Genomic DNA, 26,555 nt, shown 5'->3' with positions numbered 1-26,555 from the left:
TACAATAAGGACGGTAATAATTATTAGATAGATATCTATGTATTTTATTACTTAATAAATTATGATTTTATTTTTCCGGTATCAAATTATTATTATTTTTATTAATTATAATCATTTAAATTTCTCCTTCAAAACAATTTTAATTTTTATATATAATTGGCATTAAAAACTTATTATTAAGCATTAAATTAGTAAGATTTAAAAATTACTTCAATATATGTTATTGCTAAAAAAACACACACACAAATAAGTGGTTATATTTTCATGTATCAAATACTATAAAAAATATCTTTACAGTAAAAATCATTTACAAAATTTGATAGAAAAAATAAAAAACATTACATCATCAAATAATAACTTACAGTTCAAACCTTGTCTTTGTCTTTGCTTAAGTTTAAACTTTAAATGTTACTTAAAACAGAGTCTTTCATCTTTTTCAGGCTTCAATTGTCCTAAACAAAAACGCCCCTGATTAAAAACATCCTTAATTTTTAAAAAATAAATAAATACTAAATCCTACATTCATTAATTTTTTTAATTAAATTAAATTCCTTGATTAGTAAAACTCCTTGACAAATTCGTTTCTTTAACTACACTGCCATACAGATTACAGAGGCAGAGTTTGGCTCAGTCAACCTTAACACGTAGTCCAGTCACGCACGTACCAAAATCCCACTCTCTCTCTCTAAATCTAGTGGCACATCCGTAAATACCCCCAAAACCAAGCCCAATTCCCTCTCCTCAACGTATTTAGTCCACTTCTCTTTCTCTTTCGCTCCTTCAACCTTCTCTTCTCCCCATTGTGCACAGTTCACACCTAACACAAACCCACTTCCTCTCTTTTCCGGCGGCTTTTCCGGCCACCATGCTCCTCCGCCTCCACCACCCAACCTCCCTCGCCTAGATCTACTCAGATCACAATCCCAAATCTCTCAAATCCGACGTCGTCGTTTTAGCTCACCTTATATAAAAAAAGCAGAAAGGATGTCGTTTCCTCTATAATTCGCTTACTCGCGCTGTGTGCTGTGTTTCTTTCTAACATTCGTGTTCGCGTGTGTGTGTTTCTTTTTTTGTTCCTTTGTTCTTTTCGGAGCTTCTTTGATTTTTCCGGCGAGAAGAGGATGACGTCCGTCGCGAGGCAGCCAACGTGGAAGGAGCGGGAGAACAACAAGAGGCGAGAGAGGAGGAGGAGAGCCATCGCGGCGAAGATCTTCTCCGGCCTGCGAATGTACGGCAACTACAAGCTCCCCAAACACTGCGACAACAACGAAGTTCTCAAGGCTCTCTGCAACGAAGCCGGCTGGACCGTAGAAGCCGATGGCACCACCTATCGCAAGGTATATTATATTCGAGAACGAAACTTAGATATAATTTCATATATATATATATTTTTTTTTTCTCTAATCAGAATTGGAGTTTTATCACAATAACTCGCGAAATAATTTCGCTTAGTGTTCGACTTGAAAATTTATTTTTAATTGTTTGGAATTGAATCTAAGTTTTGATGTGCAATATGAGAAATTTGGCTTGATTTTTTTTAATGAATTTGGATATTATTTTTTACTGAATTTGCTTATTTTGCTTTTTTTAGCGTTTTTTTTTTGTAATGTGGATTGTTTTTGGTGGCGTGTGCATACGGTGTCGTTTTGGTTTAATTTAATGGCAGTGGCATGGCACATGCTACTGGTGGTGGGAATCAGAAGGACGCGAAAGGCGCAGGGAGTTACGGAAAGGATGACGCTGTTTGATTCTGTTATTATTATTATTTTTTATTAATTATTAATGTTATTATTGCTGTGTGTTATGTGAAATGTGAGTGTGTGAGTGGGGTTAGATCTGCGTTTTTTGCTTTGGGGCGTGAAAAGATTCTCTGCATCCTCCGTGGTGGTGTTTTGATGAGTCATAATAATAATCCGCGAGAGAAACCTCAGGGGGGGGGGGGTGGGGGGCATAGATCTCGAGGGGGGAGAAAAAAAGAGAAAGAAAATGGCCGTTATTATGGTAATGGGTAATGGAAATGCCAAAAGTTTCTTGGCTGGAAAGCGGGAATTCAAGGAATTGGTAGGGGTAAATGGGTAATTTACAGTGTTTTTAGGTGTCTGCGTGCTTGGTGTGCTTGTTGTTGTAACATGGCAGAAGCTTTTGCAGACATTGCATGGTACTCTCTTATCTGGAGGGTACCTTTTTTCCTCAGTTCCCGTGATTTTGTCTTCTTTTCTTAGGGGGCGCGGTTGCGTTTATTTATTTTTATGCAGTGCCTTTATGTTGATGACGACGCTCTTCACTATTTGGAGAGAGGGCTTGTTTTGATTCACCAGATTTGTTTGTGCTCTATAGGACTCATTTTAATTTTTTGTTATATATATTCTTTTTTAAAATAAAGAAAAAAAGGGGTGTGGGTACGTGTGTGTAAAGGGGCTTATTCTATCTTTGTTATAAGTGGATACAAAAATTAATGAGAATGGCAAGCAATCCAATTTCATAAAAAAAAGCAAGCAACTTTTTTCAATATTTAGAGGTGACTTATTAAGTCAGTTCAAGTTTTAAATGCTGTATTAATTTGTAGATGCTGCCTACAGAATTGATATCTAGTTTTTTTTTTTTTTGAAAGAATTTATATCTAGTTGGATTACTTTATATACTTTTAATTTAATGCACATTACCATAAAAGTGAGATCATATTGATATTCTGAGAAGTAAGAACACTTTTGTGATGAGTTTTAGGTTGCAAAATGGTTTTAATTGAAGGCAGACAAATTTTGACGTGTTGGATTAGGCAAAATTAATGTAAAGAGTAAACGTTTTCCAACTCTGACAGCTGTAGGAATATTTGTAAAGATGGCTTGATTACTGTTTCCAGCAATTGATTTGTTGGTTGGTTGTTGTTTTTGTTGATGCATGTTTAATAAAATCCACCGATTCATTTAAAAAGAAAAGAACCTCATTCCCTTATGTAGAAATATCAACTCTTAGTTTCCTAATTACCACAAATGTATAATTATTAGTGGACCATTTATAAACCATCAAAGTTCGTTTCTTTGTTTGCATGCATTGATTGTTCTCTAGCTAAAAAGATGTTAGTCACAAACGTTTTTTTTTTTTTAACATGGGAAAATAACAAACCGAGAAAAGAAAGAAAACTACACAAACAAACAAGCATCCTGCCCGTACAATGTCTTTGCTTTTATTGCTTGTTAGTTAATTCTCTCCATTATTTATATTATTTTTATACCTTTACTGTTGTATTTAAGCAATGATATAATTTTCCATTGAAAAAATTTACTTCATGATTTAAAATTACTTTTGTTGGATATGCTTGTTTTCTTTATTCTTTGTAGGTTTCATGACATTGGTTTATTATTAGGGTGCTACAAGGTCCAACAATAGGCAGTTACTTTTCAAATTAGTCCTGTGTAATACATTTATATGTGTGAAAGTGAAACAGGGATTTAAAGGCATTATAGATGCCTTGTTGAAGAGGAAATGGCTACATTGTTGTTTATAGCCAGTGAATCCATCTAGTTGCCAAAAGTATCTTGGTTTTACAAATGTTAGTCATTTGGAGACTTGTTATATATTGTATATGCTATCTACTTATCTCTGAATTATTAACAAAATGATTTTTTTATTTATATGAAGGGATGCAAGCCTCCTGTTGAACGCATGGACATAGTAGGTGGTTCTGCAGCAGCAAGCCCATGCTCATCTTACCATCCAAGTCCCTGTGCTTCCTACAACCCTAGTCCAGGCTCTTCTTGCTTACCGAGCCCTCGCGCATCCCCCTTTCCTCCAAACCCAAATGCTGATGGCAATTCTCTCATTCCATGGCTCAAAAACCTTTCATCAGGATCATCATCGGCATCCTCTTCCAAGCTTCCGCAGCTGTACATTCCGAATGGCTCCATCAGTGCTCCAGTCACTCCTCCAATCAGCTCTCCATCATCCCGAAAGCCCCAGATCAGAGCTGATTGGGAGGATCAGTCCAATTGTCCGACAGCGTGGGGCGGACCGGCATACACCTTTGTGCCCTCTTCAACTCCTCCAAGCCCCGGCCGCCAGGTTGCCGAAACAGATTGGTTTTCCAAGATCAGGATTCCTCAGGGAGGACTAGCACCAACTTCTCCAACCTTCAGCCTGGTCTCTTCCAACCCATTTGGCCTCAAGGAAGATGCTATGGTTGGCAGCGGTTCCCGGATGTGGACGACACCAGGGGCAAGTGGAACATGTTCTCCAGCCGTAGCTGCAGGCTCCGAAAACACTTCTGACATTCCAATGGCTGAAGCAGTTTCAGATGAATTTGCCTTTGGAAGCAGCTCATCAGGTTTAGTGAATGCCTGGAAAGGAGAGAGGATCCATGAAGCTTCTTTTGGAACAGATGATCTTGAGCTCACTCTTGGGAGCTCCAAGACCAGGTAGTGACAATATTTGATTAAACAGAGCAAAAGTTATGCATATTTTTTTATCAGTTGGAATTTCATTTCTGTTTATCTATTTATTATTTTGAAACAAAATTTGAACCTGAATTTGTTCTTTTTGCAGGTTGCTCCATAAGTGAATAGTCAATGGTCCCTTCAACAACATGAACTTTGACTCTGTTTATTCTGTAGAAAGGCTAGAGGAGGGAATTAAGATGAGCAGCAAGTAGTTGTTCTTATTACATACCAGAAAAAAAAAATAGCAGTTTATTTTATTCTTTTATTTTCTCTTAGTTTTTATTGGTTCCTAAGTTATATATACAGCTTTAGCTAGGTGTCGGGTGGTTTTCAACCCTTTCATTTGGTCAATGTTGTTAAAACCTTTATTACTCTGGGAAAGATCATCATATACCTGTATGGATTGGCTTGGTTTGATATTGAAAGGAAAAAATTACTCGATTTCAACTGTAACTGAATGATCAAGAAAGTTATGCAAATTCCAACTGAATGGGCCTACAAAATCTCTCTTCCCTCACTCTTTTGTTTTTATGATTTTGTTTCTCCCCATATGGCGACAGATTTTATCATTTTGCAGGCGTGCTTATCATTTTTTTGTAGACTTTGATAAAATAAATATGATTGCATTGGTACCGGTATCTTTCTATGCTAAATAAAAAAAAATAATGTATTTGTATGTTAAAATCACATTATAAATGAGCTAGAATATAATTTTAATGGTATTTAAAAATGATAACTGGTGTCTCTAAAATATTATTAAGAAATTAAAAAAAATAAAATTATAGGACTGCATAAAATTATATTGTCCATTTTTTACATTCTCTTCTGATTTTCATAATAAATATATTTTTTTTTCAAACACATGCTTATTGTAGAACTTGCCTAAAATAATATGGAAATTTTTTAGTTCTGGCTTATAATGATCACGGGTGGAGCAGTGAGCTACAATACAATACTTAAAACTACCATATCACAGATTTTCCGAACATGGCTCTGTTCTTTTGGATGAGTCTATTTTTCGAACAATTTTTGCTTCATGTTTGATAGCATCCATTTTGGTTCCAGTCAATACTTGCTCTAAACTAACTAAGCCAATTTGAGTGGCAGCCCTTGCTAGTGTGAAAGAGCAATGTCCTTCACACACTCATTGTCACCGAAAAGCTCTCACTAACTAGCCAATTAAAATAAAATAAAAATAATAAAAAGCAAAGTGCTTGTTACTCCTATCGTACTTCTAGTCAATAATGGATCACAATTGAACAGGGTTTTGCATGAAATCAAATTCACTTTGTGCAGGAAGTGCTTTTCCTTTTCCTTTTTTCTTGAGTGTTACTGTCATTTTCATGGAATAAAAGGAGCAAGGATATATGGTGAGGCCAATTGAGAAAAAGGAACATACAATAGAGAAAAACATACGTAGGTCGTGAAGTTTTTCAATTTCATAATTTAGAGAAGAAAATAAAAAATAAAAGTCGTTCCATAATATTTAGTGGGCAACCTCATGAGGTCTTCCAACAGGCTTTATATGTATGTAGTGAGGCTATGATACATGGAAACTCAATGGAATGGTTGGAGCTTTATTAACAAAACAAGTTAAATTTCTGGAAAAAAAATATGAGTTTGATTTCTACAATGGATGATTAGTCTTATAATCGATAAAAAAAATTGAAGTTTTTGAGAATACTTTAGATACTACTAAAAAGTTTAAGGTCTTAATTATGGTCATACCAAACAGATCTTTTGTGGGGGAAAAATGACCTTATGCAGTGTTTGAATCTCACTGATAAATTTTTTAAAGCTTCCATTTTATAATAAAAGTGTTTCTTTAATTGTATTTTTTTTTCCTTTTATGTTTATTGGAAAAGGGGACGGAAAAGCTTTATCACTACATTTGTTTGTTTTAATTGTTTTTTGTTGAAAATTTGTACTAGTGACGAGGTTATTAGAATCTCTTTCTGTCTCTGTATAAAGGAAGTGTAGGCAATTAAGAAGAGAAAGTTACACAGGAGGTAAATTTTACTCAAAATCTTCTTAAAGATTAATAAAATCACTTGAAGCAAGGCATTTTTTTACATGCATAAAAAAAAAACTTGAAGCAAGGCATTTAAAAAGGAAAGGAACGTGTCATTAAACTGTGTGTCTTTCAAGATAATGTTTTTATTTTTCTGACAATTTGATTTTGTCATAAAAATATAAATCATTCCTTTATAAAAAAAATATAAAACATTCCTGGCGCATTTATTTTTAAATAACAAATTTATCCCTATCTAATGTTAACCATCAGCCTTATTATTCTAACAATCTTATTTTTCTTTCTTTCTTTACCTTTTCTTTTTCGTATGAGTTAGAAAATAGAAAAGTTTGATGTTCATGCTCGTCAACCTGAAAATCATTTTTTTTCTTTCTGCATGTTAGTTTTAGACTTCAGTCAAAGAAACACTTACGCGGTGAGCTTAAATTAATTGTGTTTGATTGAAATATTTCATTCTCAAATTTAATAACTCAATTAATTTTGAGAGGAGTAAAAAAAATAACTCTAAATATAAGAAGAATTAATTTTTTTAAAACATCCCTATTAATAATTCAAAAGTTATTGCATTTCAACCTATAATAAATAATATTAATTCCTCTTAAAATTTAATACAACCAAACAACAACATGGATTGTGCCAAAAACGCCAGATCAACCATGAAAATGACATGGAAAGGTCGCCTACCGTTCACGTGCAAACCATATGATGAAATAGAAGTTATGATGTTTGAACGATTCCAACGGTGATACTCTCCAATTTTTTCTTAAGAAAATTAGTTCAATTTTAGTGTATTCTTAGTGTACTTTTTTATCAATCAATTATAAATCATTTAATATATAATTTTTAAAAATCAAACTTACCAAATATAAAATTAAAGTTCATGATTAAATAACACCGTAAAAGTGAGCTTTTATAATATCAATACGCTATATTTAATTTATTTTTACTAAATAATTATTGTATGAGCCTCACAAATCACAATGACATTTTTTTTTCATTTACTTGTTACATTTTTAATAATTTTTCTTTCAAACAGAACAATTCTAAAAGTTTTTCTAAATATGAATTCATAATCAGAGAGTCTAAGTTGAATATAATGTGTTGAGTCTATTTTTATTCTCATGCATAAAAAAATTAAGATTCATAAATTACCTCATGTCTTTAATTATCTCTGATTTCTATTTTTATTTTTGTCACCCTTCCTTTGACCCTCTTTCAAAACTGTCTCTTCTCTTTCACTCAATATTTTTCTTCTCCTCTTGCACAATCAACTAGGATTACCACCCACGCGATTAATTCATTTGCACTACTACGAGGCTTTAATAAGAAACTGCTGCTTAACTTATAAAGTGAAATGATCCCAGAAGGAGTAGCTCTTAGATCTTTAAAAATCCTTCCAAAAATTCACAGAATTTTTATTTAGAGTAACTTTATAATGATGCAATTAACAACCATGATGAGTTCTTTAAGTTAAATTTCTCATCTCATGAGTCCCACCGTGATAATTTAGTATTTTTATTTTATAAATTTTAAGTAATTTAATTTTCTTCTCTAATTATACAACATTTTTTTTGCCCAACTAATTAATTATACAATGTTAAAAAAATATATTGAATGACATTACTAGAAATTCATTAATTAAATACTTATTTTTTCTATCACCATAAAATTAATGTAAAATATCCATTGACTTTATTGTTAATTAATTTCCATTAAAAAACCTGAAATACCAACTTGAACCAAATAAACTATAACCGTTTTTTTTTTTTTTACAAAATCAGACTATTACAATATTTTTTTATAACAAAATCAGACTATGGTGGTTCACATTTTTTATAATATAAAATTATCTATTTATTTTTAAAGATGCACTAAAAGAGGAGACAAATTGAGCTACGACTCTATCTGACCAAGGTGTGAAAGTGAGCCAAACTAGATCAAATTTTTATGAGTTGAAGATTTGTTGTCTTAGCCTAGCCTAATGACCAGTTTTTCAAATTTAAATGTATACAATTTTTATGATATATAATATTATAGCGAATTGGTTCAATTGCTTTCATACTTACATTTTATAGGTCTAACCCGACCTAATTGGTATATGTTTATTTTGCTATCCAAATCTTGTTCGCACAAATTACGAGACACAAAAGATACAAAGGCCTTGGTGTGGACAAACTATATTTGAAGGATTTTGGAACGGTACCACAAACACGATCTTAATAGAATCAATTTAATCATTCTTTTTAAGTCTAAAAAATTCAAAATTATAGTCCATTCTTCTCTTATTTATAGGTTGTTGGAGCAAGCTTATTAGACCAAACTCAATTTAACACCATGCACTAGAATGTTTGTTATTAGAGAAATTTTGGTTAACTAGAAATGAAACAATGGTAGTATGGTAGCCATGGGGTAGACAAAGAAAGGTGGGATCAACGTAAAAGAGACTCTTGGATTGGATTGGGACCCTCCATAGTGCATTCTCCCCACAACAATTTATCAATAGATAATAACAATCATCATTCCATCTTCATCCTTCATTGCTTTGCACCCCACGCATCTTCAACGCAGTTAAGGGACCCTTTTCATTAGCACGTGCGTCTTTCACGGTTCATTAGGTCTCCCAATATTTGAAGGAATCAATATCCATTTTAAACACATATACATGTTATCATTTTAGTGTTCTTTTAAGTATAATCTTATAAAACATGGTGTTTAATATTTTTCAACAGCACCAATGGAGTATTGAAAGGCTTTTCTCAAACAAAAAATATTGAAAGGTTAGGTTTATATGTTATGGTGTATTTATAATTGGATGATCAACTTATAACAATTATATTATTAAATATTAAATGCTTAATTAAATAAGTTTTTAATTATTGTAAATATGACTAAATTTAGTTTAAGTCTTTTAAATATTTTTATTAGTTTTTTTCTTATAATTTTTTAAAATAATTATTGTAATTATCTAATGATGATATGACAATATCATATAGTTATACAGTATTAGTATTATATTAGTATTTAGTAATCACCCTAATATAATATGTTAAGTGAGATATTTATATTATATGTATATCAAATTATCAATGAATAATAATAAGAATTATATTAAAAAACTTTAATATCGATGAAGAACAAAATCAGTGAGAAGTTCCAGCTTAAGGTACGTTCGGATGAGGGGGAAAAAAATAGATAAATAGATGAAAAGTTTTAAATTTTGGTGTGAATCTCACACTTTTATATTTTGTTTTGATTTAAAATTTTCATCTCAGTTTTATTTCTTTCATTTTCTTTCCTCTTTACCCAAAGGTACCTTAGTACCTCAGTTTGATAAAAGGCTTGTAACCATTATAGACTTCTTCAATTGCGTAAAGTCGAAAAAAGCTTAAACTTATAGCCAATAAATATAAATCCTATATATGCCTTTGACATCTTGTTAGCGATGATTTCTTGTACTAGTATTTCGGTTTTTGATTTGACGAGTAATCTAATACTCAAATCCAATCCTTATTAACTAGCAAATCAAAATCCAAAACCTATGCATTTGTCAACTAATGCTCTTTGACCTTACCAAAATGTTCCACGATTTCTAAAACTATCTTCCACTATAGTCTATATAGCCTTGATCCCAAACTTACAAAGTAGAAACCTTGATATTTTTGAAAAATTACAAATTAGCTTTAGATCTATGGAAATGATCATACTCATTTCTTAATATATTACCATTTTATAATTTATTACAAGAACTGATTTGCCAAGGTCTTAAATGTCACGTAAAACGCCATATCATGAGTTTATTGTTCTAATCCTTTAACATTTTGACTTCGCACACTTCATAAGAAAGCCTGAGCCCATCAACTAAATGTGTGCTCGTTTCCATGTTCATTCAACACCAACTGGTGGTCATCAGCAGAAGAAGGAAAAAAAAATCCTTATAATCATCTATTGAGAAGTCAAATTCATATGAACATTTATGTTTTTTCACGCTTGTGTTGGTTTTATATCTAAACCAAACACATGCATAATATAAGTCCCATAACGGTCATCATAACCCATCTTTTCATTGGTGTGACATTGGCTCTATCCTTAACACATTTGGCATAGCTTTATCCTTAGCACATCTTTTCAGTATCATAATTGACTTCTAGATTTCAAAACAAGCATGGTATCGGTTGAATAAGGTTAATGAAAATGGAATAAAAATATATTATAACAAAAAAAAGACCTATATATATTAACTGGACTTTTTGGTTCTTTTCTTTTTGCAATTTTTCTTCCAGATATCTTTGTATTATTTTTTTTCCGTCTGGGCAGTGAAAATTGCCCCTTTTCTGTGCTGTAGGCCATGGGTGTTCATCTCCAAACACTAATTAAAGGTACCATGGTTGGTAGGAAAGAAGACATGTAAAAGGAAATTGGTCCATGTTCCGAAAGGATTCATTTTGTGGCAGCACCGAATTACCCCTTTCTCATTTACCATTGACAATTGAAGAAAAAGTTTATATACTAATATCTCTAGATTTCATCTCTTCTACTTTCTAATTTCTTACTGTAAACTTTATATATTACATGTTCAATCTTCAATACATTAAGGGTGTAAAGATCAATTAACCCCCATCCATTCATTCCCTTTCTTTCTAGTCCTAACTTTTCTCTCTCTCACTTTTTTGTTCTCTCTTATTTTCCGTTAGCTTTATATATGTAAGTTTTAATTACAAATTTCACAGTATATAATACTGCTATATTATTATATATTTAAGTTAAAATAAATTTTATTTGAAATTTTCATCTAACTTGATAATAGCACTTATCTTTTGTAAGAGAAATGTAATATATAGTATGGGAGAAGAGGGTATAGTGGTATACTAATCTAAACAGAAAATGGCACAACTGGAAATCCATTTTACACAACAAAGAATTTTTCTCCATAATAGAATCCCTGACCAATGTAGGGAAAAAGGTTGCATTAATTGAACCCAGTTCCTGAACTTTCATTAATAAAACCCACATGGCTATGGCAAAAAAGGGGTAGGTTAAAAATCATGCTCCACACTTCTATGTTTTTTGGAGTTAACTTTTGAAGGCAGGAACAAAAATAAAAGTTAGCACTGCTTTGACTATTAGTAACTCACTTTTATCAAAGCCAATATGATGCCATTTCAAAAAGATATTCTTAGTTGAAAAAGAAATTCATTTTGATGCATGATTCTTTTTACTTTATCATCTATTTTTTATTTTACATTTATATTATTCAATAAATTTAAATATATCAATAATACGTTAAACACATTCATAACTATTCTATTTAGTACTAGTCGAAAGATAAGCAATATTATGCTTGTATGTTGACATTTATATTTGTTGGAATTGGACTTAATATATATATATATATATATATTATAGTTAGTGTAGTTTTTATCCATATTTTTTTATATAGAGTAGTTTAGTGAGAGAGAAAAATAATTGAAGTAAGAGATTTTGAAACATAATTGGGAGATGATTTATAATAGGTTAATTTTTTTTAACTTAAGACTAAATTAAAATCTTGATCCCTTCCTTTTTAACATTTTTTTAGTTTGGTTGTTTTATAAAAAAGATACAATTACTTTCATAATTGTTATAGATATTAGATAACCACAAACAAGTAGACAACAATGTAATTTTTCATAAAAAAAAATAAATAGTCTATACAAATTTTAAAAGAGAAAAAAAGAAACTTAACATACCCTCTCACATTTAACGGAAAGTAACCAACTTGGCTAAATTCAGAAAAAGAATAGAAAAACCAAAAAGGAAAACCAAATCAAAGTCGTCACAGAGTGATACTCCACAACACAAGTGTGAACTGTGAAGGCTCTCTCACAAATCAACACTCACTGACATAAGCAAGGAAGAGGGGGAGAGAAAGTGAGGGGGGGAAAGGTTAGGCTGGTGGTGGTGGTGGCGGCGGCGGCATGTTTTTTGGATTCTAAAATCTCCAACACCCACTCCCTCTTTCTCTCTCTATACAAATCCAAACGCCGTGATCATGAATTTGATCCGCAAATTTGGCTAATCAAGTGCCTCCTCCTCCTCACTCTTTTCCTTTTCTTCTTCTTCTCCTCCGCTTCTTTCTCACACACATCCACACACACTCTCATCAAAACCATTTCCCATTTCTCCGACCCAGATCTCCTCCGATCTCCGATCACTCTCCGGCTACAAACCCACTTCCCAAATCCACCAAATGTGCTGACTTTGCCACTTCCAACCATCTCCTCCACATTCTTCTTATAACACAACCTTCTTCTTCTAACACACACACACCCTTTTCAATTTGTGACCGACCCAGAAGGCTATTTAACTTTGTTGGATCGAATCTGGTCCAAAGTTGTGTTCTTTGGGAGGTTTGAGGAGGACCCTTTTGAGTTTTTTTGAGGTCTGAGATCGATGACGTCGGGGACGAGGCTACCCACGTCGAAGGAGAGAGAAAACAACAAGAGGAGAGAGAGAAGGAGAAGAGCCATAGCGGCGAAGATCTTCGCGGGTCTGAGGATGTATGGGAACTTCAAACTCCCCAAACACTGCGACAACAATGAAGTTCTCAAAGCTCTCTGCAACGAAGCTGGGTGGACCGTTGAACCCGATGGAACCACTTACCGCAAGGTACATTAACTCCATTTTTTTCCTTTTTTTTTCTTCTTTTCTTTTCACTCACAATTTTAGCTACTTTAATTTAAGTAATTTTCTGTAGAGGAGTGTAGTAACACAATGATTTTATTTGGTTGAAGTAGAATCATCTCTTGTAAAAAGATATATTTGTAGTCTTAAAGAAAAAAATGTTTTTAAGATGGTATTGACAAATATTTAAAGGATGTTGATTAATAAATAACAAATTAATTAAAAATACGATAAATTATTTGACAAAATTAAACATTATATTTTATTACAAAAATTTCATGTTTAATTTCTTGACACTAGTTAGCATTTTATTTTAATTATTTGAAAAATATTAAATAGTTTTTTTTTGTAATATAATAATTTTGTTTTTAAAATGCTTTTAATTGGTTATAGCTTAATATCATAATAATTATGTTTTGTTGTGTAATAAATATATTTTAGCAATATTTTTCTTTTTTTTAATATATGTAATGAAAAGTAATTATTTTAACCGTTAGGATAATAATTAATGGGAAGAAGATGAGATCTTAGACATGATGGATCATTGATAGCAGGTTTGACTTCCTATCCGTTATTCAGAGTCTGAAAAGTTTGTTTATTTTAGTAGGCTGTAATACTTTCTCTTAAATTTTTTGAAACAAAAAAATTATATTTTTTATCATCTAGTATTACTTATTTATAAATAAATGCCATTTTATTTAATTTAATTTTAATCATAGCTGTTAGTTATCTGGTATGATATAATATAGTAAAGATTAAATATTAATCATAGCAATTTTTTTAAAATTTTAATTTTATTTTATATATGTGTATATTGGTGTGTACGGTGGATCTGGTATGCAGTGGTCCTGGCATTTTAGTGAAGCATCAAAGATTCGCTCTCTTTCTTGACTGATGGTCACCTGAGAAACCAGGACAATTTTTTGTTTTTAGTATTTTTGATTTCATGGGACGAAAATGCCCTCGGTGGTGGGTGCTTCAATCATTGCATGAAGTGAACCTGGCGAAGGGGCATTTTGGTTATATAAAAAAGGGGAGAGGGCAATTTTGCCAGCTTGGGTGTTCCCGTGGTTGGCGTGTTTGTCTGATATCTTGCTTTGCTTTGCCTTTGTAATGTCCGCGTTGCTGCGTGCCATGGTAGCATTAGCTTTTTGACTTTTTCAGACAGCATGCCCACGTAGGATTCCATTTTGGAGTGTCTTTTGCCTCATTATTATTGACCCTTCTTTTCTGGAGGGACACTCCAATGTTACTATTCTTCTTTCTTTTTCCTTCTCTTGATTGAGAGAGACATGTTTTTTTTTACCAGTAAAAATTGAAAATATATATTTAAGAATTTATAACATTTCTTAACTAAGTGAGAGAGACATTTTTAAGATGCATGCTTATAATTAGTATCATATATAATATGTTATTGGAGCATCTTCAATAATTCAATTTCAAGTTCTTGATTTTCTTTTGGTCTTGTCACATAAAATTTAAGAAAAATCATTAATTCTTAATTTAATAATAGAGATCAACTTAGTTTGTTAACAAAATAATACTGGATTTTATCTTATCTTCCCAATCACACAAAAACTCATTTTTGATTCTGAAAATTGTTTTTTTAATGGTCAAGCAACTTTGTTATTACTGGATCCATTTACTCTAATAGTATCACCGACTTGTTTAATTTTAAGAACCAACATAAAAAATTGCACTGAAGTTCATCTTAGTTTTTAATCTGTAATAAACTTACTGAAAAGTTCTTCATTGTAAATTTTATGTGGTTACATGAGCCGAGCCTTTAGAAAAATTTCTGAGTAACAAAATTCTGGTACTTTATTTTTTTTCAAACTCACCTAGTAAGATAAGATTTTGTTGTTATTGTAGTAGTAAAACAGATTTCTCATAAAAGGTTAATTATTGACATTGCGAATTTTAAAGGTATGTTAGATTTAATAGACAAAAGATTTAAAATGAAAAATATTTCCTTCTAACACTTTTTACAAATTATTTTTTGCTCTCTATCACATCATTCATTCTTTGTTTGCAGTGCCTTGAACAAGAAGGAAACCAGAGCATTTGTTTCTTAATTTTAGGCTTGGTAGTAAATGCAAGCAAGGAATTCTAAGATTTTTTGCAGTAAATTAACCACATTGACTAATATTTGTTAGCATGCAAACCGAATTTCACTGCAGAACAATAATAAATGAGTCACTAACTACACAAATTCATCATCTCATCACTCATTGGTGCATTAGATTGAGACTTTCTCCTTTTCTGCAATAGCATGAAATAAGTTAAACGTGCCATCATATATTATGCTGCTCATTCAATTCCGTTGCCATTATATAGATTTTGCCTGCATGGGCTAGTTATGCCATGTTGGTTAGATTTGATAGCAACAATCTACTGAGAACATGCAGAGTTGAATTACTCGTTCTTGTACTTGTTTGCAAATATGTAATCACAATGAGTGTTAGTAACGTACTCATTCTCTTCCCGACACATGCACTTTTTTTTATTGGTTGAAATTCATCAGAGTCCCACTAATTTGGGAATAAAATCTACCAGAAAATGGGATCCACATATTTACTGGAACCAAACATGAGGGAGTTTATTAGAGTATCTTACTAACCATTTACTTGTTATATTTGAAAGGATTTTGGTCATGGTAGGTTCCAACATGCTACATATTATGATCAGTTAATGAAAATATTTTCTTTGTACAATCAGGGATGCAAGCCTTTAGAGCGCATGGACATAGTTGGTGGATCATCAGCAGCAAGCCCTTGTTCATCTTACCATCCAAGTCCATGTGCTTCCTACAATCCAAGCCCTGGCTCATCATCCTTCCCAAGTCCATCTTCATCCCCTTATACTCAAATTCCTAATGCTGATGGCAACTCCCTCATTCCATGGCTCAAAAACCTCTCCACTGCTTCATCTTCAGCATCTTCTCCCAAGCTTCCCCACCTCTACCTCCACAGTGGCTCCATCAGTGCTCCTGTCACACCTCCTCTGAGCTCTCCAACCTCCAGAACGCCACGAATCAATGTCGAGTGGGACGAGCAGTCTGCGCGGCCGGGGTGGACCAGACAGCAGCACTACTCATTCCTTCCATCTTCTAGTCCTCCCAGCCCCGGTCGCCAGGTTGTTGACCCTGAATGGTTTGCTGGGATCAAACTTCCCCATGTTAGTCCAACCTCACCAACATTCAGCTTGGTCTCCTCAAACCCTTTTGCCTTCAAGGAAGATGGCTTGCCCGGAAGCGGTTCGCGAATGTGGACTCCTGCTCAGAGTGGAACATGCTCTCCTGCTATTCCACCTGGCTCTGATCAAAATGCTGACATTCCTATGTCTGAAGCTGTTTCAGATGAATTTGCATTTGGAAGCAACACGTTGGGGCTTGTCAAGCCTTGGGAAGGAGAAAGGATCCATGAGGAATTTGGATCAGATGATCTTGAACTCACACTTGGTAACTCAAAGACCAGGTACTCCACCATTATTACATGATCAATTTGAACGTGGATTGATAGTCGATAGTGTAAAGGGTTTTATTACTAGTAACCAATAAGAATTTGTCATATATGGTTTTTTTTCTGACTTTTGCAATAATTATCTTAAAAACTCATATCTGACATAATTTGCTAGTAGTTGCCAGTGTAAAAATCCTTTACATTGTCAGTGCAGAGAAGTTCAACTCTTTCTTTAAAATATTTTTCTCCCCCTTTTGACATGATCTTTTTACTTTTTTGCAGATGAAGTCACAAATAGGAATGAAAGTAATTGAATGTGATTATGTGGACAACTGAACATTGACTTCTGTTGGTTTTGATTAGTAGATATGTTAGAAGGTAAGTGAGGTGAGTGCAAGAAGTTGTTTTTTTTTTAATTATCTTTTTTATTTTATTTTTATTTTGGTGGCTTTCCCTTTTCCTTCTACAGTTCTCCAGTAATATACATGTCTAGTTAGGTGTGGAGTGGATTTGCAACCCATTCATTTCATCATTGTACGTGTTGTTAAACCTTATTATTGGAAACATCAGTATACATTTTATGGATTGGCTTGGTTTGCCACTGAAAGAACTCCTCAGATTGCAACCTAACTCAATGGCAAAAAACCCTTGTGGAAATTTGATTGAATGGTCCATTTTTATTGAATTGAGTTATTTTTTGTGCCTGTTCTTTTAACAAATAAGTTATCAGTTATTCCTCTGCATGTGGATGGCATTTGTACATGTTTCCACGGATGCTTGTATGACTTTAATTTTTGTTAACATAGTAATTTTCATCGGGTATGACCTTCACTGAACTGGTATAATTTTTGTCTTGATAACTTTAACATCTATTTACCAATTATAAAGGCCACAACGCCCAAGGCCTATTACAGGTTATACTGTTAATGCTAATAACTAATCCAACTTTCCCTTCAACTGGAAAATTTCTGCTGCCCAACTTGAGGATGAAGCTAATTTACATATAAGAATATACAGTTTGTAATTGGCTTATGTCCGGCTTATCGTTAGGGGATCTCTATACAAAGATACCAGTGTAAAGTACATCTCATTCTTATATTGTTTTTTTTTTTTGGAAAAAATGTGTCTTAAAAGTTTACTATTGGATTAAAAGTCCCATTATATAAATTATATTTTTTAAAAATTATATTAATTTCAAATTGTATAATACATTATTCATTTTTTGACAGAATATTTACATTATTCATGTATATAAAAATTAATGTAATTAATACTTGTGAAAAATATGAATGTGTAAAAATCACTTGATTATCTTTTGGTTGGATGAATTAGGATAACTTCTGATTGGGTCATAGATTAATTATTCAAGATACTATAAGGGATTGATATCTTATAATGCTTGATCATCATTTTATTGACACCTTATAACATTTCATCATCATTTTATTGATACCTTATAACATTTTATCATCTTTTTATTGATATTTAATTTTCATAAGATTTGACATAGATATTTTAATTAATATATGGCTATAATTTAAAAATATGATTGATAAAAACATTTTATTTAAAGTTAGTGGTGTGTAAATAGTATAATGTAAGGATATGTAGTATATGGATTGATATGTAAATGTTTTTTTACACACTAATTATGGTTCATTATGTATACTAATTTTATTAACCTTTGTTAAAAATGATATTTTATTAATCTACATGTAAAAACTTTTTACAATAAATTTAAATATGCATGTCTATTAAACTCATAATTTAAATTTGAGTGTGTTTGACCATGAATGTCTATTAAACTCATAATTTTATATGTTTGTGTGAGTGTGTTAATGAGAATTATAAGAGCGTTTGGGATAGCTTTATTTTCATATTTCAGTTGTTTTTGTTAAAAAAGATATGTTTGAAATTTTTTTCACTTCTTTGAGAATCTTATCTAATTTTTTTTTTGAAAAAATAAGTTATTTTATGAACATGAAAATTTGTAACTTATATGATTATTTTCCAATATTTTTTTAGTCATTCAGCTATTTTTACACTCTTTTACTATATAAAACATTACTTCTTCACAACATGTAAGGACACCAACATTACTTCATTTGTTTCCAATTCAAACATTACATATAAGGACACCAACAACACATACTTTGGTCCTGTTTCTTCCCTCTCAAACAAACAAAGCTATATCTAATAAAAATATAAGATGTTTACGGTAATTCGTAGGACTGCGTTGTAGATCAATAAAAACAAATTCAGAACAAAATAAAAGTTAAAAACTGGCCATCCCACTCTACTGAAAATATCTCGAGAGTTCGACAAATCTCTAGTCTCACTCGTTTTTTTCATGTTGTCCTTCTCTGTATGACTGTATATCATTTCATCAACATTCCTTTCTTTCTTTTTTTGTTTCTATGCTTTCAAATATCTCATATATTATATTTCTTTGAGGAAACAAGGGAAAAGATAATAAGAGAAAGATGTTACTTTTTCAACTATTTAGATTTAGATTGGTTAAGTATTACATTTCTTTTATGAAAAACGACAAGTAAGAACTCCAAAACATCGTAAATCAACAACTGGTGTTTAACTGAATAGGAGGTTGATCATAAATCCTTAACAACCCATATCCTCCCCGTTGCATTACCACTCTTGTTATTTCTTATGCTCCGCACACACGCTTCCAAATTCATGTTTCACTTTTATCAATAAGTATTAATTATTAATTTATTAGAAAAAGAAATTCAAATTCATCCTTTTCTTTTTCTTCTTTCTCTAATCATTTTTTTAACCATCAAATTAATCTTATAATTATTCCTCTTAATTCATAGGTAGTTCCAGTTCCAGCTTTTGAACTCCATGAAATTTTGCTAAAAAAAGCCCACAGCTCTGGTACATATGCAGTAGCTACCTATCCCAATGTATTATAAGCGATTTAAAATATCCTTCTTTATTCTCTCTCAGTATTTAAAATAATGACTTACATATATTATTAGTCCATGTAAATTAATATTTTTTTTATAAAAAATTTTGGGCTGTATAAGTTTATTTATTTATTTTTAATCTCTATAAATTTAATTTTTTTCAATTTTAATCTTTCTAAGTTTTATTTATTTATTTGTAGATTATATAAATTTGTATTTTTTTAATTTTTTTTTCATTTCAAGTCTCATAAGTTTTCACTTAGAAGGGTCAAACTTAAAAACACACATTTACATGGACTAAACATGATTTTTTTATTACAAAAATCAAAATAAAAAACAAATACAAACTTATAAAAAGAAAAACATATTTAAGCTTATAAAATATATTTTTTTTTCTCATTCTAAGAAAATCTCTGAAATCAAGAGATTCACTTTGGCCAAACGTAATGTGTTCTGATTGGGTGATAATTGGCAGTGCCATTTTTTTGTTTTAAATTTTTCAGGCGACCCATTCATTCATCGTTATCATTTATCAGTTGTCACTATCACTTCAATTTTTTTTTTTCCATTCAACTAAAATCTTGGTCCTCCTCATCCACAACACAACGACCAAATCCTACGCGACGTGTCGTTAAACCAAACCAGGTGCGCATCGCGCACACTGCGTACCTTTTTCCTTCCCATTTCCATTTATCATTCCCTTCAACTACTTCACTTCTCCCCTTCCTCAATATTCCAATCCTTCATCACCCCTTCAATTATATCCATCCTTATCGCTTTGATTAGTTGATTTTTAAATTTTTGACGACCTCAATCATAAGAAGAATCAATTCTTGTAGCTTTGATTCGTTTTCTTTTAATTAGATTTGCAAACACTACTGAAACCGAAACCCTAAACCCTTGTGAATAAGACGAATTTGTTCTTTCCTTTGATTAGATAAGAAAGAGTTAGATTTAGATTCAGTTCGTTTACGCTTTTATTTGTTGTCTTCTAATTAGATTTGGGAGTATAAGTGAAACCCTAGGTCTTATGGGAAGTTAGTGAATTTTGTTGAAGAAGAAGAAGAAAATGTCTGTGGAAAGGTCGTTTGAGGCATGGGAAGAGGTGCAGCGTCACGGGCAGGACCTGGCTGACCGGCTTGCCCAGGGTTTCAGCGGTTTGATTCATACGCATATGAGCCCTCCGCAGTTCGCGTGGCCGAACCCTCCGACATCGAAGCTCTTCGATCTGGAGTTCCCTTCGCAGAGCTTTGGGAAGAGGGATTTCGCTTTGGCGACCCAGGAGTATGGGATTAATGGCGTGTCCGCCATTTTCAATATTGGGAACCGGATCGGGCAGGCCGGGGCGGATTTCGGTGCCAGCTTGAACGGGCTGGTTCAGCAGTTTTTCCGGTCGTTGCCGGTGCCGGTGCCATTCAAGCACGAGGAGAGTTCGGTGAGGGTGGAGGGTGGGGATAAGGGGTGGCAGAGAGGAGGGGTTGTGGTTGCTGTGCAGGAGGATTTGGGGTTGCTTAGTGAGAGGTTGAAGAATCATGGGTTTGCTGAGAGTGTTAGCAGCGGCGGAAGCGCGGAGGAAGAGGGTGGTGGAGGGTTTAACCTTGGGTCTATTGGTCTTCTGGGTAGGAGACAGGTAAAATCTCTTGGTGTTGGTTTTGCTTTGTATATGTTTGTGGTTTAGGATTATATGTTTTTTTTTTTTGTTGATTTGCAGATTGATTGTTGATGTGGACTGTGGAAGTGATTAATTATTTCTGTTTAATTGCTTGTTTGTTGATGGAGAGTAATAAACAGTTGTTGTGTAATGGGAGGATAACATTTATGCTTGTAAAAGAGCTATTGAAGTAATTGTTTGCTACAGTTTACTGTGAAATTGTGGCGTTCATGTGCAGAAGAAACAGTTTTTATTTCTAAAAGTTTATTCTGTTTGAGATCAAGTGACTATTCTGATTAGATTGTGCCATGGATGGTGAGATGGTGGTGTCAAATATTATTGTGAGGAGGATCTGTCCCCGGTCTCTGTTGTGTTTTTGTATGTGTTAATGTAAGTAAGAGGAAGCCTGATAAGTACCCAAGCACTTGGGGAACTACCCAAGTTCCTATCAAAACCGCAGAGGATTGCTAACCTGTATGATGTTACATTGGAGTTATTTTCTGTTCATTGGTTCGCAGTTTTGTTTTTGGGACTTTTGATGGTTGAGGTGCAGTGGCATCTTGGGGTCTTAGTATAGTTGCAGAAGTCATATTTTAGAGAAAGAAAAACAGAAGAATTGAACAAATGGTTTCCTACTTTATCATTTGTAAAATCTGTACCTGGAAATATATTTTCTCTCCAATGCCCACAATTTTGCCTGATATATGTAGCATTAAACTTGTAAGTTTTGATAATGAGAACTTGCACTTACGTTCAGAGTAAATTATTTATTTATGATATTTATCCAATTGAGCATATCAACAGTACTATTGATTTTGACCGACTTGACGTTCAGTTAGAATTAGAATCTCTTCTTGAAAAATGATCTACCTTGTGGAGCAGTCAGCAGACACTATTATTGACTTCCTTCATGATTTGATTTGCCAACTAGCTTTCAAAATTTTGATTGTTTGGGACAATTTCTTATTTTCAACATTTATTTTGAAGTGTATGTAAAAGATGTGCAAGCTCTGGAATCTGTATTTTGTATGGCTAAATTTTCTTTTCTCACTCTGTTGATTCCTTCCTCTATCTATTTCATTTACTGGTTATATTTTGTCATCTACAGGGGATCATAAATTTTACGTCAACTTATGATAGCAGAACTCAAGAAGTGGAAGGTTCTTTAGTTGCAAGGGGAGATTTGTGGAGAGTAGAGGCATCTCATGGCGGTTCTACGTCTGGAAATGAAAATTCATCTCTTTTCCTGGTTCAGCTTGGACCTCTTCTCTTTATCCGTGATTCAACTCTCCTCTTGCCTGTTCATTTGTCAAAGCAGCACTTGCTGTGGTATGGCTATGATAGAAAGGTAAAGATGAGGTTCAGCTGCCTAATTGGACTTTGCTACAAAATTGGTATATAGGGAAGGTGAATAAAGCATGCCCATTGACATTGTGTTTTATCCTTGAAAGCAACTGTGTAAGCATGTCCATATGCATTTGATCATTAAACACTATTTGCTCATTGAGTTGTTTATCAGCTTTCCTTTTGAAGCTATGGCTAAGTATGCTGAGATGATGCTCATGCTAGTATAAGTATTCATCTTGAACATTATAATAATCTATGTATTTTTTTAGGCAGTAGCAATTTACAGTATAGTTTTCTTGTTGAAATTACTCTTTCATGCTTGGTAAAATTATTTAATTATTTAGTTTCCATCTTCGGAGTTATATTGCATGTGGATGTTCCGTGTAGTGCTTCAAAACCCAAATTTAGCTTTTTATTAGCTTATGTGATAAAAATTTTATTGTCAGAATGGAATGCATTCTCTTTGTCCAGCAGTGTGGTCAAAACACAGAAGGTGGCTGTTAATGTCCATGCTTTGCCTGAATCCCGTAGCTTGTGTAAGTTGATAGATTATGTTGTTATGATACCTCTAAAAACATTTGTTCTAATTTTAATTTTTTATGCCGTGCCATGATGATTTTTATGATAATCACCCTGAAATAAATTTCCTATCATAATTTTTTCCCCTCTTTCTGCATGGCAGTCATTTGTGGATCTTCAATTCCCTAATGGGCAACTAACCTACGTATCTGGTGAGGGTCTAAGTACCAGTGCTTTCCTACCTGTTTGTGGAGGTCTTCTTCAAGCTCAGGGTCAATATCCTGGGGAAATGAGATTCAGCTTTTCATGCAAGGTTAGAATCCAAGTTATTGAAGGCTTTGATGAAATGATGTTTTTTTGAACTAATATCAGTCACTCTTCTACTTTTTTAGAATAAGTGGGGAACAAGAATCACACCAATGGTGCAATGGCCTGACAAATCGTTTTCTTTGGGTCTTGCTCAAGCCTTGGCCTGGAAGCGATCTGGTCTCATGGTGAGGCCATCCGTTCAATTCAGGTAAGATGTTACAAAGTGGCAGGGGAAGGGAATGGTGGTGCTGTGATTGTTATTGGGGTTGCTAAGACACTTATATAACGTTATCATGGAGAAAATGTTTGTGCTGCTTCACTTAGTTTATGTTGTCTAGATGTGATGATTGCTTGCTTGTCTACCTGCTTTGAATTTAGAATGAACTTCTCCAGTCTAGATAAAATTGTATACTCTAAAGTGTGGATGAATTTTTATGGTACAAAACTCAAACATTGTGTTCAAGTAGGACATTAAAGTTTTGGAAGCATAGTTCACTCTCTAAATAAATAAAATGTAGTGTAGTTTGATGGTTTCATTCATGAGAAAAAAAGCAGCTTTTGAAGCTGTCTTTTCTTGATTTTAAGCCTGGTTAAGAAGCATTAGACTGTGCGACCTGCCATGCTATATTCTTTAAATTAAGATGTACTTCACAGTTGAGAAATTTGGATGTGTAATGCAACTTCTAGTTTTCTGAACTGTGTTTTTGCTGTATTTGTTTTGCCTCTGCTTGCAAAACTATTTGTTTCAAATATTCTAATAACATAATCGATCTAATGGTTTTCAGCCCTGTGTAAAGGGGTAGAGGGAGACCAAGAAGGACATGGACATAAATAATTAAAAGGGATCTTATAGTGAATTATTTCTTGAGGATTTGGTTTTTAATCAGTTCCAATGATGTCGTGTGACCCATCTAGCTGATTTTACTTGATGGGATTAGGCTATTGTTGTTTTATTCTGGTAACATAATAGTGTTTTTGGATTAGTTTATTTTTGTTCAAATAGCTTTTGATCAAAATCTTACTGAGAGGGCTTGAACTTTTCAGAAAAAGCTATTGGCCCTGCAAATTATGCTAGTCTGATTAATTGTCTAATATATCCAGGGCATCTATAACACAAATGTAACTAATCTCTTGGTGTACTTCATTATTGTCTCCAATTTTCTCGTTAACTTGTATTTCAATTTCATTCATACACCCTGATCTGTTTTGATATTCTATATGTGGTCAGTGTGTGTCCTACTGTTGGTGGAAGCAATCCAGGGTTGCGGGCAGAACTTATTCATTCAGTTAAAGAGAAACTTAATCTAATTTGTGGATGCGCTTTCATGACATATCCTTCTGCATTTGCTTCTGTATCTGTAAGTTGTTTCTGAATAAGCATAACTTGTTCTTGAATTATGCAAGACTTATTTTGGATGTTTTCAAATGTTGTAAAAGCATGTTTATGATAGAATAAGGAGTCTGCGTGTTATAATTTTCCACTGGCTTAAGGTTATTGTTCATTAAGCATAAAATGACTGTTATCAGTTGATCCGGGAAAAATCAGTTCCCTAATCACAAGGTGTTGCTTAGTTGGCTAACTGAGCCCCTGTAGGATTTGAAACCCAGTGGAATTACCTTGTGGTTAGGGCCAAGGTGACAATTAAGTGCAGATTAGTATCACACCCAAAGGGTCTCAGGACCTGGCGTGATTTACCAAAAGGTGGGAAAATATCTTATAAACCTTGAATGTATATTTGTCAACTCAGATACTTAGACATGTGCACATCTACTATTTTGTTCAAGTACATACTAACAATAACAATGGATTTTGTTATAATCCAGCTGTAATTTTTCTTAGGTTTTTATTTGGGTGAAAATATTGGAAATGAGATATGAAATACTATTTAGTTTATGTTGGTGATTTTTTTATAGAAAATAGCTGACTTTAAATTCAAAATAGCCCTGAAGGCATATGATATATGATTAGAATAGTATTGTGACTATCTGTTAAGTGTTAAACATATATACTCGCTAATTGCTATCTTTTTTTTGTGTAAGAGAAGTAGGAAGTAATTTCTTTAGTTTTTAACATACTATTCAGTTGATAACAAGGGGAAAAAAAAGTAAAAAGACAACGTGAGTCTAAATGTCTAATATGTAGTAGACTAGTAGGTATATAAAATTGGCATACTTTAACCTTATTAAGTTCTTATTTTTTAGTTACTACACCAGCTGGAAATCACAGAATAAGATCACAAATATTTATCTATGTTGATTATTTCATGCTTTATTACGATTGTAGACTTGTATAAGCACTAATTCTTGACTATTATTTCCGAAGTTCATTGTGGAAAGAGAGTGCTTATGTATCATAATCTAAATGGTTTGTCTTACAGATTGGCAGATCAAAGTGGAATGGAAATGTTGGGAACTCGGGTCTGGTTCTAAGAGTTGATGTTCCTCTCTCCACCGTTGGGCGCCCTTCCTTCTCCATTCAGATAAATAGTGGCATTGAGTTTTGATAGCATTCTAGTGTTTGGTATCATCAGTTTTATATTTTGCATGAAGTGTACATAGGTTTGGTACCTTGACAGTACTTGCAGGAAATTAAAAAAAAAAAAAAAACCCTCCTAACAACAAAGCTTACAGTCTTTTATGTGAATAGAAAATCCTATTCTGGTAGTGTATTAGTTTTAGTTGTCATTTTCTATGGTTCAGCCCAAATCATTTTGGAGCCTGTTGTACTTATTATTGAATTTCTAATTATTTTGAGGCCGAAATTTCTTAAAGTTAGATTCAAATTGAGTTGAGAGTATTTCTCGTTATTTACTTCCTAGTTTTTATATTACGTATATTAGTACTCATATTCATATTCTAATAGTTACTAATTGGGGAAGATATTTCCTTTGCAAGAGAAATTCAACTTCATGGAAAAATTAGTATGAATTTTGGTGTAAGGTCCTTCGTCAGTCTTGCCGTGCTCGTAGCTTCTAAATCGGACATTTAAAAATAACCAGTCAATTGTCACCTGAAAAATAGTTTGAAGATTAACCCGTGGGTTTATTTGACTATTATGTGTCATTGGCTCATTGGGATTATGGACACGCCATTGGCTTAAGTTTTGACAGTCTCTGGCAAGGCTGTAGCATGTTCTTAACAAAACCATGAAAATAAAGTTAATTATGTTTCTGGAGTATTGGAGTTGTTTGACAGCATTGATGAAAGTGGCTCTAT

At 33.0% G+C, this 26,555-nt stretch overlaps 3 protein-coding genes across 6 annotated transcripts; all 3 read left to right on the top strand.

Annotated features, from left to right (window-relative positions):
- Window positions 1–764: 764 nt before the first annotated feature.
- Window positions 765–4,923, top strand: BES1-9 (protein BRI1-EMS-SUPPRESSOR 1). 2 transcript variants are annotated; one of them, XM_003543148.5, is made up of 3 exons: window positions 766–1,337; window positions 3,640–4,412; window positions 4,540–4,923. In XM_003543148.5, exons 1-3 carry the CDS (start codon window positions 1,122–1,124, stop codon window positions 4,553–4,555), a joined length of 1,005 nt encoding a protein of 334 aa, XP_003543196.1. In that variant the 5' UTR covers window positions 766–1,121; the 3' UTR covers window positions 4,556–4,923. The 2 variants fall into 2 exon arrangements, with proteins under 2 accessions (XP_006594721.1, XP_003543196.1); XM_006594658.4 differs by lacking the exon at window positions 4,540–4,923 and having other exon boundaries at window positions 765–1,337; window positions 3,640–4,416.
- A 7,273-nt stretch (window positions 4,924–12,196) lies between these two features.
- BES1-11 (protein BRI1-EMS-SUPPRESSOR 1) lies at window positions 12,197–17,243 on the top strand. Its single transcript, XM_003543147.5, has 3 exons — window positions 12,197–13,110; window positions 15,844–16,601; window positions 16,869–17,243. Exons 1-3 carry the CDS (start codon window positions 12,895–12,897, stop codon window positions 16,870–16,872), a joined length of 978 nt encoding a protein of 325 aa, XP_003543195.1. The 5' UTR covers window positions 12,197–12,894; the 3' UTR covers window positions 16,873–17,243.
- Window positions 17,244–20,111: 2,868 nt separating this feature from the next.
- Window positions 20,112–26,110, top strand: LOC100794833 (uncharacterized). 3 transcript variants are annotated; one of them, XM_003543146.5, is made up of 7 exons: window positions 20,119–21,143; window positions 22,273–22,512; window positions 22,958–23,047; window positions 23,194–23,343; window positions 23,423–23,547; window positions 24,568–24,697; window positions 25,718–26,110. In XM_003543146.5, the coding sequence occupies exons 1-7, from the start codon at window positions 20,583–20,585 to the stop codon at window positions 25,841–25,843; spliced, it is 1,422 nt and encodes a 473-aa protein (XP_003543194.1). In that variant the 5' UTR covers window positions 20,119–20,582; the 3' UTR covers window positions 25,844–26,110. The 3 variants fall into 3 exon arrangements, with proteins under 3 accessions (XP_040864322.1, XP_006594720.1, XP_003543194.1); XM_041008388.1 differs by lacking the exon at window positions 25,718–26,110 and having other exon boundaries at window positions 20,112–21,143; window positions 24,384–24,648; XM_006594657.4 differs by lacking the exon at window positions 22,958–23,047 and having other exon boundaries at window positions 20,115–21,143.
- Window positions 26,111–26,555: the final 445 nt, after the last annotated feature.

Source organism: Glycine max, chromosome 13, assembly GCF_000004515.6.
Source record: "Glycine max cultivar Williams 82 chromosome 13, Glycine_max_v4.0, whole genome shotgun sequence".
In the NCBI taxonomy this organism is placed as follows: domain Eukaryota; kingdom Viridiplantae; phylum Streptophyta; class Magnoliopsida; order Fabales; family Fabaceae; genus Glycine; species Glycine max.
Note: the sequence above shows the minus strand (reverse complement) of the source record. Positions and strands in the feature narration are given on the sequence as shown.

Coding starts and splice junctions, on each gene's coding strand:
- LOC100794833 (XM_003543146.5), top strand. CDS start 20,583: ATGTCTGTGGAAAGGTCGTTTGAGGCATGGGAAGAGGTGCAGCGTCAC. Junction 22,513..22,957: donor GGTATGGCTATGATAGAAAG/GTAAAGATGAGG, acceptor TTTTATTGTCAG/AATGGAATGCATTCTCTTTG. Junction 23,344..23,422: donor GATTCAGCTTTTCATGCAAG/GTTAGAATCCAA, acceptor CTACTTTTTTAG/AATAAGTGGGGAACAAGAAT.
- BES1-11 (XM_003543147.5), top strand. CDS start 12,895: ATGACGTCGGGGACGAGGCTACCCACGTCGAAGGAGAGAGAAAACAAC. Junction 13,111..15,843: donor ATGGAACCACTTACCGCAAG/GTACATTAACTC, acceptor TTGTACAATCAG/GGATGCAAGCCTTTAGAGCG.
- BES1-9 (XM_003543148.5), top strand. CDS start 1,122: ATGACGTCCGTCGCGAGGCAGCCAACGTGGAAGGAGCGGGAGAACAAC. Junction 1,338..3,639: donor ATGGCACCACCTATCGCAAG/GTATATTATATT, acceptor ATTTATATGAAG/GGATGCAAGCCTCCTGTTGA.